This window comes from Rhipicephalus microplus, chromosome 1 (assembly GCF_043290135.1).
Source record: "Rhipicephalus microplus isolate Deutch F79 chromosome 1, USDA_Rmic, whole genome shotgun sequence".
Classification (NCBI taxonomy): Eukaryota; Metazoa; Arthropoda; class Arachnida; order Ixodida; family Ixodidae; genus Rhipicephalus; species Rhipicephalus microplus.
This window is the reverse complement of record NC_134700.1, coordinates 212,458,410-212,476,270: the sequence shown is the minus strand read 5'-3', so window position 1 is coordinate 212,476,270 and position 17,861 is coordinate 212,458,410. Positions and strand designations below refer to the sequence as shown.

At 43.2% G+C, this 17,861-nt stretch overlaps 1 protein-coding gene across 2 annotated transcripts in view; it reads right to left on the bottom strand.

The window, feature by feature from the left end:
* The window catches only part of LOC142806173 (ecto-NOX disulfide-thiol exchanger 2), a 44,617-nt gene that overhangs the window by 17,133 nt on the left and 9,623 nt on the right, over positions 1-17,861 (bottom strand). For both annotated transcript variants that reach the window (XM_075891245.1, XM_075891246.1), the window contains 4 exons: positions 17,427-17,639; positions 7,191-7,297; positions 3,451-3,571; positions 2,570-2,808 (listed from right to left, as the gene is read on the bottom strand). In XM_075891245.1, coding sequence (XP_075747360.1) covers positions 2,570-2,808; positions 3,451-3,571; positions 7,191-7,297; positions 17,427-17,639 — 680 coding nt within the window. The remainder of the gene's footprint in view (positions 1-2,569; positions 2,809-3,450; positions 3,572-7,190; positions 7,298-17,426; positions 17,640-17,861) is intronic.

Genomic DNA, 17,861 nt, shown 5'->3' with positions numbered 1-17,861 from the left:
TCGGTAGAGATGACCAGGCTCCCCACAGTGGTAACACAGCGGTATCCTGTCGGGAGTGCGCCAGACATCGCTCTTCCTTAGTCTCCTCTCTGGCGTTGGCTGCAGGGTTCTCGGCGGCATCGGGTACTGCATAGATGTAGCCGCCGCGATGTCCGCACGTCCTGGAGGTCCTCGTAGTAGCACATCAGCATACGTCATTCTCGTCTTCTGTTGTAGTGGCGGCCCTGGCTGTGTGTTGCTCGAAGGTTCGCGTACCACCTGCCTGACCTCCTCACGGATCACATCGGCCAGAGACGAAAGCATTGGAGCGTTCTGGTCAAGACGCTGCTTCTGCAGCTCTTCTCGCACAACAGACCGCACCAGCTCACGTAGTGCTTGCATGCCGTTACCGAAGACTGGTGGCAACATGTCCAAGGAAGTGACGATCGCATCCCGGTTGTATAACCTTGCTCGCTGTTGTAGCGTCCTTTCCATTGTAGTCGCCTCGGAACGAAACTCGGCGCCGGTGCGCGGCGGGCTTTGAATTAGTCCGGCAAAGAGTTCTTGCTTCACACCTCGCATTAGATGGCGCAGCTTTCTGTCTTCGCTCATATTTGAATCCGCTCGGCGGAATAAGCGAGACATGTCTTCCAGATACATGGCGACAGTTTCGTTATTTCGCTGATTTCTTGTCTGGAGCGCAGCTTCAGCTCTCTCTTTGCGGTCTGTGTTCGGGAAAGCAGCAAGCAGCTCCCGTTGAAAATCATTCCATGACCGGAAGGTAGCTTCGTGGTTTTCATACCACGTTCGTGCGCTATCTTCCAGTGCGAAGTAAACACTTCCAAGTTTGCGCTCTTCCCCATATCCGTTAGCCTTTGCGATGCGTTCAAAGTGCTCAAGCCAGTCCTCTGCGTCCTCGTAGCTTTCGCCGTGGAAAGGCTTTGGTAGCATTGGCTGGTTTACTACAATGTTGGCTGGAGTGACCAGAGCTGTCATGTCAGTTGCGTACCCGTTCACAGCCCTTGATGTTCCAAGCGAAGTCGATAAAGGTGAAAATTCAGGACCCTCACCACGTAGGCATCGACTGCAGCGCTGATGAACAGGTGTCAGCTCGTTGGGTCTAAATCGCTGTGGTTCTGGACTGTGCTCCATCACTCGAGAGGGGCTTGGCATCACACCCAGCATTTCCACCAGATTTGTAACGCACTCTTCAATGAACTCTTTTAATAGGCTAACGTAGGCAGGGCGAACTTGTGCCCGAGAATAATAACACAGCTAGATTGTCTCGAGGGTTCACTTCTGCCTCTTTTTCTACGTTCTTCTTTTTTCCAACACGGTTCGCGCGCAGCTGGGTTCCGCAGGCTCGTGCGTCGCAAATCATCTAGAAGGCACAAGTATTTGCTAGCGCGCGTAATTTGAAGTCACATTGTGTCATTATTAACAGAAAGAATGCGCTACAGCTTGCGCTATAGCCTGCTACTGTGTAAGTGAGGTGGGGAAGAAGACTGTCGTTATGAAAACAAAGAAAAGTGCACATGCTCCACAAATTAATTATACTGCACAACCTCTAAAGTCGTGCATCTAGCCTAGTGGCTTCTAAAAATATTATTTCCTTGTAATGATGGCTCATCTCCACCTCAGGCGACAAATGTTCATAGCGTGGGCCAGAATTTGTGTTCAATGTTTACATTTATCTGTACATATAAGCAGCAAGCAAGAGGTGAATGTTGATAACATAGTAAAATTCAGCAGTGTGGTAATTTCTAGTTCAATCCACGTTTCTCACATAGACATAGAAAGCCAAATATTATAAACACGAAAACATTAAAAACAACCTTTTTTTCTTTTTAGTCCGTCCTTCAGTGCACATGCCTAAGCTTCCTGCTAAAAAGTTGAAATCCCAACGATGCAGCTTCCAGCCACAATGGAGTGTGCAGTTCAGCCTATCTAGGAAAGGTACACGGGATCATTTTTTTTATGAAACTCTAGTGCACTTCAGCCACAGCTTCAAATCTAGGAGCTCAAGGGAAATTTATGAAAAGAAATACTTGTCATCAAACATGAACAAATAATTAAAACTCGCTTGCAATTCCTTATGAGCAGCAGAGTGACAGCCATTAAAAGATGTCGGTCTCAGGTTTGAAACCAAGACTAGAACAAATTTTTCTTCAACAGCGCAACTTCCTTTCTGATGGCACCATACCGACTTCCTTTAAGGCTTCGTGCTGCTGAGTCAATGACAAATTTATTTATCATGCCCTGTCTTTGTATGGTGTGAGTTTCTTCCGTGCCACCCTGAAAACATAGAAGAAAACAGTCAAGCCTCGATTTGATGAATACGAAAAAATTAATTACTGGATATAATAGTCAAGAAAATCTACAAGGTATTTTTTTCTTGAGGTTGACATGCAACAAATGCCATAAAGTCACAATGAATGAAGAATATAATGAAGATATTGTGATATCAAGCAAGAGCTTGTTTTACTGTTGGACTGTAATGCACTCCTCTGTCCTTGCTTTAATGCACTGTGGCAGTGTAGCAGCTTCAAGGAGAGTCAATAAACAGGACAAGCAGTGGGAAGCCGCGCACCTTTTCCAGGTCCTGCAAATCCTTAGCGCGCTGCTGCTGAAGGCCCTGCAAGGCTTGCTGGAGCAAGTGCAACTGCTGGTCTCGCTGTTCTTGCTCAGCCTTGAGAAGCTGTGCCTCGTTGCGGTACGCCTCCAGCTGGCACCGGAGGGAGTCGCACTCTTCTTGCAGAGCCAGTCGGGTTGCCGACGACGATTCATCTTCCGTAGTCGGATTTCTTACACCACTGCTGCCATCGCCATCTGCGTGTCGCGGATTAAAATGCTTGAGTCTATTGTTAAAACAGACCATGTCGATGGGATAGTTGTTCTAGTCCCACTTATGTTGAATAGCTAAGGAGTCAAATGCGAAATGAAAAGATGCTTTTGCTTTCTTTGCCTTCACAACCCAGCAGAGCTCGACCACTGCCCGACTCAAATTGGCCTTCTTATTCAACCTACGAAACAGAACCTTTGAAGATTCAATCTGTATTGATAACTCAGTTGTAACACATTAGCACAAACATAATACGCTACGGACTACAATTTCACCTCCTGCCCATGCGCACATGTACGTCAGCATGCACATAGATAGAAATGTGTACACAAAATGAGAAGAAAAATAGGAGGAATAAGAGAAGGTAATAGAAAAAAAAGGTCTTCACAGCTGGAGAGCAACTCAAAGCTTTATGAAAGCACTTCCAAAAGTGACTAAAGATGGTTCGTATCAGCACTTGAATGCGACGCGCAAGGCACGTGGTGAGACATTGGTGCAACAGCAAAGAAGCTCTTCTGTATCAAGCAAGCAATCACGAAGTTAGCACAGTTGGCAGTGGCTTCTTACAGGCAGTGAGTGCAAATCTAACAAACACACAGAGAACAGGGAACAAGAGACTAAAGTTTTACCTGAGCCACTCTCGAAAATCTTGGCAGTCTTTGGGGGTGATGGCTCATCCTCATCGCTCAGGTCCATCTCATCTTCCTGGCGTTTGTCCAACACATCAGCTAAATGTGCAGACTTGATTTCCTACAGAGAGACATAATGAGGATTCAGAGCACGGACACCTTTGCATAGCAGTCACTTTCGAGAGCACGCGATGAGCCAAATATAGTTTTTTTTTTTTCTCATCTGTGCAATAACTTCTCACAGCACAGTGTAGTTCTTGCGCTCAGCTTGAGTTAAAAGAGTCACCTTCATCGCCAATGAAGCAACTCTCTATAAAAAGAGCTCACGTGAAAATATTTCACTGCTCACTCGTGTAATAAGCCTTAACTTGGTAAACGTGCATAGTAAAATCATAAAATAGTTTTAAAAAGTTAAGTTGGCCGAAATCTGCTCAGCAGGCTTCTTTACTGAAGACACTAAAGCGAGGAAAAAAAAAGCAAATTCACAAGCACGAGTTCAAATATTTTACACTGCTTGATATATTCATGGGACTTGATTACTGGACATGGGCCTCATTGAACTGCACATCTTGTTTAACGAAAGGTTTCATTACAGCCAATGTGTGGTCGTTATGAAGACTATTTTGTGTTCATTGTAGCCTGCAGTACAATACAAAAAAAGAAAAGACACAAGTTTTAGAATGAGAGAGAGGATAGTATTATTTTTAGAGACAAAAGCTATATTAATCACACACTGGTTCCAAAGCAACATCAAATCAACCATACATATTTTTTTGCCTAAAATCACTCAAATATTTCAAACAGTTGTTTTTTTTTACATATCCTTTGCTTTTGCATTCAAGCACTAGATATTCACGAAACGCTAATCAACAGTGCAATGAAGCTCGCTGTCAGTAAAAAAAAAAAGCACCCATGTCCCTATTTTTCACATTACTTCGCCACAAAATATTTTGCGAGTTTATGAAAATATGTATCAGAAGTATCACAAGGGCGCATCTGCAACTTCCCACGCAGAGTACCTAGCTGTGCTCCATAGACTAAGTTGTTGGCTTGCCCATTTAATATACGGCATTTATAGTGTAAACCAAATGGCCCGCACTGTTTCAAAAAACACTTTTCACACAATTTTCAGACACTTATTTAAACAGATATATATAACTTTTAAGAAACTTTCTTGTGGGTAGATAGCGCAGTTCCAACAGCCTAGACAGACTTATACAGTTACACATTATCGTGACATGCAATATGCAATTAGCTTTTAAACATAGTTGCACAAATGAAATATTTAGCAACTTCAAAGCAAAGTCGCAAAAGTTAAATGAAAACTCGGCCATGCTGAAACTGCATCCATTTACAAGATCCTAAGGCTAGAACTAGTTTCATACTATCTGCATACAAGAGGCCACGGTAAAATGCCATGTTTCGTAAAATGCTGTGTTTCACCAATTACCTTCCCAACAACCTAACAGGGAAAACTCTGTTGTACGCTATGATGTAGACGTGGTCACCAATTTGTTCTTTTAACGAAAATCCTAAGGATGCACATCACAAGATCTGTTAATCTCAAAACTCATATAAACGAACTCAGCTAAACAACCGACCATTACAAAAAATAATTAAGTGGGTTAGTTTGTCATAATATTTCACTGCAATTTGCCCTGCATGTAATGTACAGCTCTTCAAGTAATGTGAATTAATAGGTAGTACTGTAGTATCACACACATTAAAAAAAAAGCCTTTTCAAAAGAAATGAAAATGCTGATAATGCTTGTATCATGAATATTGTTAATGAATAATAAAAATGTCCTATTGTAAGCTCTTTTATATTTTGCTTGTATGTTCTTCATTTGTATAAATAATCATAAATAATAAAGTAGTCACTTTTTTTATCAACATAGCATCTACATCTTTCCTTTGTGCACTAATGCAATAACTTTCAATTGTAAATAATAACTTCTATTTTGTAATTAAGTGTTCTTGCCTTATTGATGCCAATATCTAAGGCATTATGAGTAGCTAAGGTGAGAACTTTAAGAATAATGTTATTCACCAATCACATTGTTTTTTTGTATTTTTTTTCCCGAAATACCAAAGTTCTGTTTCCGGAAGAAATTGCCTGCCTTCTTATGCAAAAGTTCTCTCTATTGATTTAAGTTAATACGTACCCCTTTAATTTTATTAAAGCACGTCAACACGGTTAGCTGCACACAGCACACAAGTGGTTTCAGTGCAAAGCAATGCATCTTGCTCATAAGTATGCAGAGCTATTAGCAGTGCATGCAAATGCAAAACATGCAGACTCATTGGAGAAGCCAGCACGAAATAAATGAGCATAGCTTACCTGACCTGAAATGGTTCACACCAGGCAAAGCATCTACCACAGTGTGCTTTTAGTGTAACCGCATAGAGACTTACAGGCACAGAGCTTCATGCAACACACACTAGACAGCGCACACACACAGAATGATAAAGCAGTTCCTGGCCTCATAAATACTTTACTCAATTAAGAAAAAAAATATGATGCAAAGAACTTGATGTATGTATACCGCTCACATTGTACTAAACAATGTGCACGACAATAGTTGCTTGAGTATTCTTGTGAGCAGCGCCGATTTATGGTTTCTGACTTGAGACAATACGCAATGATTGACTTATTTGTGGGACTTGGATGTCCCAGAGGAGATGCGGCAGAAAGTGTCATTGATGTCGACCAATTATAACCATAGTGATAAATACACTATATCAATGGCAGAAGAAAATTACGAGCACTTCATTGCTAATTTTCAAAGAAGGCAGCACTGCATTAAAAAAATGTTATGTCCTCAGTATTCTTAAGCGTTATGTGTGAACAGGTTCATCGTAGTCTGTTGAATTTTAGTCTGTGCTGAAGAGCTGGAAAACTGTAATTGAAGTCGATCTCGCATAAGCTATACGAAAAGTTTTCTCAGCATTGTCATTCACATTTTTGTGTCAAGTGACTTGCCAAATGAGCCAAGACTTTACAAGAGAATTCAAAGGCTTATGACTTGCTACCAGCAAATCAGGGACAGTATTCTTGGTTGATCATTTTCAGGATTACTCCAACTTTTGATCACCAGGAGCTGTAAATATGCTGCCCACTGCCTTCTCTAAAGAATATGCATTGAAAGAGTGTAACGTGAAAGTGATGAGAGATCAGGAAGATGGCACCAGCACCTCTTTCCCAAGCTGCAAGGTCTGTCACAGGGCACAGTGTTTTTGCAGCTGTTACGATAGTCATATCAATCGTACATGCACCAAATCACGCAACCTGCATCTTGATATCATTCACGCTTTTTATTTTTCAAACACGTCGTTACAGTCATGCATAGTTTGAGAATGTGCCCCTGTGTGTATTGCGGTTAGGGACAAGAGAGGTGAAGAGGAAGAAGGCATGCCTTCAAATAGGGACAACCCCGGTGCGAACTTGAGGCTGCTGAGGCTACTATTACATTGCGTCTGAATAAAACTCTTTTGTTACACCTGTGACATTACACCTGTAACAATACGTCATTCCGATGCATGTGCATATGTCATGTTTTTAAGCATTACATATGCCCACCTTGCCCACGTCGTTATGCCATCACTGCATTGCATTCCTTTCCACTTATACATCTTCTGATGACTTCACAGCTTTAGCTGAGCTATTTCACCATAGATAAATTGCGGGATAAGGAGGAAAAGGTGTTTTGGCATAAACCCAAAGCTATGCACACACTCACCTCCGACTGCTTGCGCCAGGTATCGATATTCTTGCGTTGAGCCTTGGTGAAATGGTCCCAAACCTTCTGGTGACTGGCCGTGGCAAATACCTTCTCAATTTGTCCCACTAAACGCAGCAGGTCACCAGCAGGGGAAGGTTTAGCAGATGCCAACAGTAGTTGGCCGAATAGAGCAGGCAGGCACATTGAGAGGGGCCGCGAAGGGTAGAAGGCGAAGGGAACCGGGCAGTATGAAAACGATGTTATGAGGGTATACACAGATTAAAAAGAAAAAAGAAGGAAGAAAGATGGGGAGTGAAAAGGGGCAAAGAGAGAGAGAGAAAGAAAGAGACCAGGTATGAGAGGACGTCAGGAGGGTATCTACACTTACCTACCATTGCCACATAATCTAGGACAATCCAATGGCCCACATAATAATGAAATGTCTGTTCTCCTCTAATTAAGATCCAGGAGTTCTTGTGTAACTCGGATATATTGCAGTTCTGTTTCTTATTTTTTATGTGTGATCTTGGTTGCTGCACTATTTTGATGTGTTATCTTAATTGCTGCATATCACTCATAGCTCTGTATTTTGTTTTAAATAGTCACCTTTCCAGATTGTCATGCACTGTAGTTTACTTATTCTACTTATTACAGCTTCTTGCTTTGAGTACTTCAATTTCTTGATACTGTAACTAACAATAACCATACCACTAACGCCTCTATGTGAGCGTTGTCTGTATATCAACTGTGTGTAAAAAACAGCATATTGAATAGATAATAATAAACTATAAGTAGAAAACAACATGGCCTGCTGAATGAGATAGCCACACAGAATCAGTACTCTTTCAATGCGATTTCCGACTAAAACTGTGACAACCTACAGCATCTACTAGAAAACAGTGGAAAATAGACATAACTCTCAAGCAACGAAATTGCTCTTGAAATGGCTGAGAAGCATTATTTCATGCCAACTCCGACCAAAAGAGACTGTGCTATGTTAAGTTGAACTCACAAAGATTTTCGGCCTTGACTCAACTTGGGAGAATAAGAGGGTACAAGTGCAGACGCAACATAGGCCTGTTAACTAAAAGCAAACCATATTATAACCTAGCAATATACATGACAACACTACATTAAATTGTGTTCTGTAGTGATGCAGTGCTTGTTTTGCCACAGGCATGACGATCGACGCAGTGCTTCCAAGTGATGAAAATAAGTAATTGCAATTGATGTGCAGCTCATAAAAGCGTGTGGTTGCTACTTTTTTACCCCCTGTATGACATTTACCATCCTCATTCTGAAGCAATCATAAGCAACAGAAAGGAAAATGTAGCTGCCAACAGCCACAGGAATTGCTATAATTAACTTGCTTTCCAGCACGCTCTCAGCTAGAAAATAAGATGCTTCTTAAGTCGCAAGCATGCCTGCTCAATGATGAACAACTTTTTTTTCTTTTACAAGAGAAGTATATTGCAAACAATTGCAGAGTTTTGCTGTGCATAATATTAATAATGAATGCCGGACCAGTGCTTCATAGATGAGGGTAGCATGGCCCCTACTTCAACAGTTCAATTCAACAATTATGCAATAAAGCTAAAAGGCAATCGTTGGCATAAGAGAGTTATGCAACAAACAATTTCCACCCCTGCCCATTGCAAGAGAGCTAGAATGAAATTAAACACACAGGCATTACAAATCAACATAAGGATAGCAACAGCCCTTTGTTCTCTTAAGGGAAGACACTGGTCTGAAATTTTTTTTTTAATTTTCAATATTTCCAGATGAAGTTTCAATACAATATGTATTTTTCACAGCTGAAAACAAATATGCAATTAGGTTTTTGCTATCACTTTTAGATTTTTAAATATTGACCGTTACATAAACTTGCATTCCGCCCAGCCTTTTGACATCTTCCTCATAAAATATTGCTACAAATTTGATATGACAGCATTCCATGAAGGCCAGGGAGTGCAACAAAACCATAATTTCATTTTTAGCTTCATTTTTACCAGAGTTATGGCCTTAACAAGTATACTCATTAGAAATCTGAAACTGTTGCTTAAGTTTGTTGCTAATTAAATCACTATTGTAAATAAAAATATCACATTTTTTTGTTTTCTTGCTCTAATCAATGTATAAGCTTTCAAATGCTGCAAGAATTATCAAAATCCGACTGCTACATCAAAAGATACTGTGGGCAATGGCTTAGGGTGTGATGAAAAATGTTGTTTTGAGAAAACGAGAAAAGAAGTTTAGGAACATGCTGAGCACTTATATTTAACAAAAAAAGGTGTGAATCGGTGTATTAACCATGTTAGAAGCCACCAGGAATGTAGTCATCATCATTCTCCTTGGTGCGCTTTCTTTTCATGGCATGCTTGAAGTTTTCAGCATGCTCATTCTTCTTCTCCGATGCCACTAGTCGGCGACTGTCCTTTTCTGAGCATCTTTCAGCGGCCACAACACTCTGCTGCAGGTGCAGCTCCTTCAATATGGCGCTATCTGCTCTCCCTTTGCCAGCGTTGAACCTTGCGACAGCTTCGGCCACAGCAGCTTCAACGGTGAAAAGCGACGCGTGTTTGTTTTTGGACACGAGCGACCAGATGACGGAGTACAGGCTCTCGTTTGGGTTCTGTGTTTTGCCTCGCTGACAACGCTCCAGCAATTTCTTGTCAGAGAGACGCGAGTAAATAGGCCGCAAGGCATCAACCACATACTCCGGCAGGTTGCAGCGATGATTCGGAGGAGTCTCCTGCTTGGCAACAGCCTTGTTGTACTTGCACCATGACTCTTCACCAGTTGGGCAGTGAGAGTGCTGAGGGCTTGCATCAGTAGATGCTACGTGATAAAAGGTTGCCCAGACAGCATTATTCATGGCCTCAATGCTTCCTTGGTTGCTTTGTAAAGCCCATCCATAATATGACGTGAGCTTTGTGACCAGCTCGCCTGTCAGTTTGCCCTTGCCGCCAAGGCTTGGCTTTCCTTCGGCTCTTTGTTTTTGCAGGAGGTTTCGAAGTGCTGTGCCGATGCGCTTATGCACATGGTTGACACAGTCCTCTTTTTCTATTGGCACCAAGCCATATACCTGTGCCTCCTGCAGACTGTTGAAGGCCGGCTGTCTCCATCACACAACATGGTTGTGTAGCCCATGTCTCTCCAATGAGCGGCCAAATAAAATTTGTGCTGCTTCCACCTCCATTTGTCCTGGCTTACCAGAGGTATTCTTTTGGCAAGTGTGACCAGCTAGCCACACGGCATACCTTGGGTTGTCCTCCTTCGGCCCTAGCTGGCAGCCCAAACAAAAGTTTGATAGGACGACCAAGTCGAGCACATAACGTGTGAATAGTTCAATCACGGTCCCTACACAAATATGGGATGAGTGGCCCCTGGTCAGCCAAGTCCCATCAAAGGAAACGGCGATATTTCCAGGATTTCCATAGTTGAGTTCGGAATACACCGTTTTCACGGTGCTCGCGCAGTCGTCAATAACGCGCGCGGCAGCCTTCTGCGCAACAGGGTTAATTTTCAATTTCACATAATCCTGGTATGTCTTGGTGTGCAGGCCTCTCCGTGAAATATTTAGGGCGGAAAAAATATCGTTGAGCGCAGTTTGCCTGTTTCCTGTGCTCATTGCCGCACGAACCGCGAGCACGTTAATTTCGAAGGGGCTGTGCGCTGCGTCCCCCCTGCTCTCGGCGAGCTCCATACGGTCCTCAGTTTACCGCACTCGTCACATGTGAGAACAAGTTTCGCGGCTATGCCATATTCGCGGTCTTCCTTGGAGATTCTGCCAGGCCCGCCACACACACCGCACTTCATATACTGAAAAAGTTCGTTGACCAACTCTAAGCTAACAACGGTGAACGGCGTACCAGGCGTTGCGGCTCCATTCGAGTCTCGAAAAAAAGACCGCTTGCGTTTTGTGGCAGACTTCGATGAAAGATCTTGCAGAACATCGCTCGCACGACACTCGATGGCCACTTTTTCAGCGTCAGAAACCAGGGGAGTGTCGACGCGCACAGCTCTCTTGTGATCTTGGGACGCGGCTATCGCGTCCGCGATCGCGGGTGCCGCGGTGGTGATAGCGCTGGCACAGCCTGCTCTTCTTCCGAGTTCTCGGCGGCAGAAGGTCTCGCTGGTGATAAGGTGCGGGCTCTCGGACGCCGTTTTCGCCTTTTTCCGAACGCATGAGCACTCCGGAACTTCCGATGACTGCCTGCCATTGCACCGAATGCACAGCCGTTGTTAGGCCCCTACGCAAAATGGCGGCTTGCACGCCGCTGTCTAGCAGACGAATCCCTTCGCGTCCAATAGGAAAACCGGGAACTGCCCCACGTGACAAAAACGCACCAATGATGTGCGAGTATTCAGTTTTTCTTTATGCGCAATAGCTGCGTTGTTGCTAGATGAAAAACGTTCTTCTGCTAGGAACAGATAATAGAAAAATGCGTCTTTAAAATCCGCGCTACTTGGTGCGGTTCTCGCGCGCTGCGGCGTTGAATACGACCGTTTTTGAGGTGGTTTCGGAAGCGAAAATGGTCATCAAACTGACTTTGTGACCCAATAACTCAACAAATACGCATTACAGGGCTATAATATTTTAGAAACAGCTTCCCTCGACCTTAATGATTATGAAAAAAAAATACTTCAAAAAATCGGTTTTTCGGAAAATTTTCGGCCTCCCATACCCGTGTCTCCCCTTAACAATATAAAGACAATCATATTGCAATTTCAAGTTCAAAGGACCAGTCATCAGGATCCGACTTTTTTTTTTACACCCCCCCTAACAAGCCTGGCAATTCGTTGAGTAGACCGCAGCGATCACGTGTTCTGAATATTACAGCGCTGCGCGCTACGCAGAGCCTTCATTTCGAAAAACAATCCCGCGCTCCTTTCCTATGCCTGACCAATGCTCCTTGCACGCCCAGTGACGACAACTGGGCGATCGGCGACGTGACGCAGCACGCAGCTCTTCGATTGGTCTAAACCAGGTCTCAACAAACAGTGGTCAAGTCAAGGACCGTTCCTGTTCCCATGCACAGCTACGACAGAGCTATTCAATCATACGAGTTGCGAAACTCCCCATAGGCACCATGTGTCAAAATCGGGACACTTCACTGGCCCAGTTTTTGGGAGTGAGCAGATTGTCACGCCACCTGTTGATCAGCACACCAGCCATTAAGCGCATTATTTGTGTTTTGTGTTGCTGCTCCCAAATGGCGCGACAGTCTGCTCCCAAATCTCCCAAAAAATCTAACTCCAGAAAATTCGGGCCAACTTCATGTCGAGGTTCTGGAACGCAGTTTGGCTACAAATCGTTGTCGGCTGCAAATTGAGCGACTGGGCTGCGGAGAGGCACCCGCACCGGGTAAACAGTAAACAACCAGGCATCGCAGCAAGCGGAAGCGCGTTGCGACTGATCGAGTTCGCCGATGATGGGCCACTCCTTCCCTTCCCTCTGAAGGAGAACGGTGGCGAGGCTGCGCGAAAATTTGAAACCAGCCTAACGCGATTTTCTAGCCCCTGTAACTTCCTTAATATAGCACCTATTCACGAAATTCTGGCGGCAGCATCTTCATGAAGTAAAAGTGCACATTTTTTCGTTACAACAATTTTTGCACCTGTGGGTTGTTTACTGGCCTTCTCAGTAAAACCAGCAATGAAGTCAGTGGTCTTCGAGCAGCTTTTGGGTCATGTCGCTTAGTTCACAACAGCTCTTTTTCCATTACTTGGCGGCACAGCAACAATCAGTAGCACTGCCCCAACCGCAAGCGTATTCTGAGCTAAACTACTATAATAAATGACACAATGAGTGTAATAGTGCAGGTAGTAAACTTTAAGTTGTGCTGTGCATTGTCTTTCAGACATAACTCATACTCTATAATGTTGTTCAGTTCTACAAAGCTTCATTGCTCACTGTTCTATAACGCTCATATTATGTGTTATTCTTGTTTAATTTGCATCATCTATATTATGATTTTGTATGATAGAGCGATTCTGCATGATTCATTTTTGTTTTGCAACTATACCTGCGTACGTCACGTGTTCTTTTTTTTTTTTTAATACTAGCTGTCATCAATATTATCTTATTATTTGCTCTATGGCCTACCAACAGAAGGTCCCTTGGCAGCCTTACATTCTGGACCTACCTCTCGACATTTGTTTAGGTAAGTATTTGCTACATTTTTTAAGTAATATTGTAAAGAAAGTGCCTCCAGCAATGAGTGCCATTTCATTGCTGAACAAGTGATATGCTATCCATATTGTGGCTGCAGTTTGAGCAACAGCTATTTCACTGTTGTTATGTTTAAATAAATAATTAATCACAACACCTATAATAAGATGCATTGGCCTTCTGTTGGGGGGCTTACTGTAGAGGGACCACGAAAACTAATCGACCGTTGTGCTGGCCCAGCACATTTACACCTAGTTCTAATTCTTCAACTCTTTCATTAACTGAAAACATTAAGCAGTCACTGAAAGTTACAAAACACCAGCAGCAGCATATGTGGCTTACAGCTGACATAAGGGGCATTTCATTCCTTGTAAACTGCGCTGCATAATGAACATGTGCAATCATGTGTAACAAACATGTGCTATGTGTGAACTCTCCAGCGGCACACATCTATTCTAAAGAAAATGGCGCACTTTTATTTGATGCAGATTGTACTTGATTGCATGCCTTTTATGCCCAGAAGTGCACACATTGTTTATTGAGTTGGCAATGCGTAATACTCCAAGCATGTCATCTTGTTCAAGAACTACATATTAGGGAGCCTCACTGCGATGACAATGCACTGGTTTTCTGCACTTACCTTGCAACAGCTGCAGGTGCCGACGAAACTGAGCCGCCATGCTCATGAACTTCAGTGTCCATTTACATACAATACTTACATATTTTGCGGAACAGAGGTGAACTCGTGCAACGTAGCTCATGCAGCGACATTGCATGGTGCTACTAGAAACTTGCAATAGCTTACTCTTACCTCTCGTTACCAACACAAAGGAGTGCGACCAAACTATTCTAGAAGCTCATCAGTGCATGCCTGTCTAAAGCACACTGGCAAGTGTGCCCTCATTATAGTTTGATATGCTGTCAAAACATACATAAACCATTTTGATGCAATGTAGCAGTTATAGAAGTTCCGCCGATTGAAGATGAGAGTGTGGCAGTTGGTGCAACATCACTGTAAAAACCTTTTATCAAACTTGTCATACGTAGAATGTGGGGGTAATTTTGTTGGATCAACTTTTTATTACGAGCAAGAAAATGTTTCTTCCAGAGTATCACAACATGTGCCTGTCATATGTAACATGCTTACCATTGTCCTATCTATATGAATTGCAAAATAGACAAGCACGATTTGTAATTTGAAACCCAGACTTCGTTTTCAGTTTCATTAGCAACTTAGTCCCAGCTCCCTTTCTCTTAAGAAAAGGCACATGCCAGAGCTGACTGAATGTGGCACATGGCTCTTATTAGAAAAAGCACACGAGTATGCTAGTTTTTCACGAAAAAGTAAGAGAATTTTAGCGAAAAGTCTATTTGCACTTGTGCATTTTTGAGGACTCTCCCATAATCTTGCTCCTGCCAACAAATCTTGCTCCTGCCAGCAACGCTTGAAAATTACAGTCATCAAGATAACACAGACCTAAATGGTGCCTGTTGAGAAGCCTTAAAGTAAAACGATATCTGCCACTGCCTTCTCTAATATTTACATAATGAACATTAAAAGCCAGATAAAAGGTGATGAGCTCAAATTATATCCTCCCAGGAACAAGGCAGAAATTACATTTTCAATTTATGTAGACAGCCTACGCTACGCCACACCCAAACGCACTGAAACGCTCCACACACCAATGGCCTCACCTGCCCACCCCAACTAACTTGCATTATTAAAACCACATCAGGAAGTTATTTTACATTGATAGCTTGTTAGCCCCAGAAACTTTGCACAGAAATTTCATTTTGCAGTATATTTGGTGAACACTTGTCATTGACACTTTCATGTTTTATGTGGAACATTTAAAAAGCTGCAGCAAGCAATTATGTCGAAGTAGTAATTTAGAAAACTGTGACGCGCCCGTGTTGCTATCCAACACAGAGCAACATTCCCGGCGGGGCTCTCAGTGTTACTATTTTCTCTTCAAGGCAGTAGATGTTACGGGATCTATCATGGTTTAACTGACATGTGCTGTTTCAAATATTACCCGATATCAACAAAATGCTAAAAATAAATGTATCTCCACCCTGCCTCAGAATTTCTAAGCAAGTCTAATATGAGCGTGTAAGGTATGCAGCCAAAGAGTTTTGTTGGATGCTTTGAAATGCACTGCATTAAACTGCTAGTGCAGCAGCCTTCCAGTCTCAAGCAGTGCACCTGCTCTGAAACTCATTATAAAAAAGCAAACAAGAAAAATACATGTTTATGAATGGAGTTGACATTAGTGTACCCATTAAAATCAAGTAAGTGCTATTTCATAGGCAAGGTCTATGAAATTTGTCATCTTTATCTAAGTTATACACTGCCAGTGTAGTGTATTTAATGTGTCACACAATGTGTCTACACTTCACTACTATGCTAAGCGCAAAACATCTGAGCCTGAAAAAAACAAGACCATGTTGGAGCTTTTCGCGCGATGCACCGCTTGCACGAGTGCTGTCAGTCGGATATGAATACCGTATTTACGTGCATAATTTGCGCCCTTGCATAATTTGCACACCCCTAATATTATGCCAGCTTTCCAGAAAGAAATATTTACTGGTATTTCGCGCTCCCCGACTAGCTTGCCGGCGCGTGCACCTTTGGACATTTCGATGCTTAGGCCAGGTGCGCGTTTCGCCAAGCACACGAGCACAGTCAAATAGGCTGCGAGTGCGAAGTCCCTTTTTCTGAGGATTTCCCCAGAACTAGGGTCCTTAGAATACTGCACCCGAACTTAAACCTGTTGACGGGTCGCTGGAACTGCATGCGCATTTGCCTTCCCCTATCTCCCAATCTCTATCACCGCGATAATGGCGAGACTGCATGAACGACTTTCTGCATCGGAGGCGTGCGAGGGTCTGTCACGCCATCCGTTCCACTCATTCTCTGCATCCGTGCTGCAACGCATGCTTGGTTGATACTGGAAGTTTAAGTTTCGCCATCCCGCCAATGCGTTTTGACGGTTCCCTTGCGATGTACTACAGTAATTATATATATACGGCAATATTGCAGCTCGCTGCTGTAAATTTTGCCGAAGAACATAGGAGGTGAGCCGCCACAAAGCAGTTCAAGGAGACGTACTTCATCGTGACGATCGGTGCGATCGGTACGTGAGAAAGCAGACGAGTGCGCGCTTGCCAATGCAACTTTCCTGCCATTGAAAGAGGTCTCTTCAATTATGTGCAGATGCTTAGTTCTTCCGGTATCGCCGTGACATGGGACCCAGTTTCTCCCCGCATTGTTGAAAGAGCTTCAAGAAAATGGGGCGTTCGAATGCATTCGATGGAACCAAAAGCGATGCTCTTTGAGAGGGCCGCGGCAGCGGGCACGACGATGATTCTTAATTGAACTTCGCAAATGGTGATTCTTGCCAGACCGCACGTGACCGGATCTGACTGGTAAAGTATGTGCTACATCTTTAAAAATTAACAAGTACACTTCGTTCTTGCTCCAATATATTTCTCCTTTTTTTAAAATGTATATACTGTGCACGTTAGGACTGTGGCACAATATTTCATATGCGCTCGCAAAATCCCCGCGTAATTTGTACCCCCCCCCCCCTTCTTTGTGTCCCAAATTCGCAAGTGCACAAATTCTGCGACTAAATACGGTAGTACACTACATGCTCTTTACACCTCTTAATAACCAAACCATTTTCCAAATATAAGGCAAGTAAATTGTGCAACAAATTTCAAGAAAAAATAACTAAGGCTGCAAAACTGTGGATGCTACTAAACGAAATGCTGTGTGATTTAAACAACATCGCAAGGCTTTACATAAAATACTAGTGAGGACATTCTAACGCATGCTAAAGATAGGTACCTGCTGCATATGCTGGGTTGGCTATGACGGTTATAGCTGCTAAAACCGCTGTTATACACAAATAAAGCTGCAAAATATCATCACTGCATAAAGTTAATGAGTAAGCAAGGAAGTACTGAAATCTCAAAGAACTCTATACACTGTTTCCCTAAGTTTACAGCCCGCTTTTGACGAGTGGACACTAGTAATATAGGAACGAAAAGTGAGCAGTTATTGCATAACTCACGTTGGACAAGTATCCCTTGGAGTCTTTGGGCGAAAAGGACACGAGCTTTGTCGAGTGCCTCCTGGTGGTCCTTCTTCTCTTGGAGAAGGCGGCGGATGTGACCGTTGGCTGTCTGCAGCATCGAGTAGAACTGACCTGCGTTGCGCTTGCTGCACTCACCACGGTCCAACCACACTGTCAGCACTTGCACTGCCTTTTGGAAGGTTTCGTCCCCTGCAATACAAAAGGCTGTTTACAACGTCATGCAAAAAAAATCTTTTACATGTTGAAACTACCCGCTGGGGTGGTATAATGAAGGTCACAAAATCAAATCCCGGCTGCTGCAGCTTTATTTTGAAGGAGGTGAAATGCTAGATGCTCGGGTGCATATATTTTGGTTCGTGTCAAAAAAATCTGGGAAGCTTGCACTACGTCGCACAAAGCTTGGCACAGCGA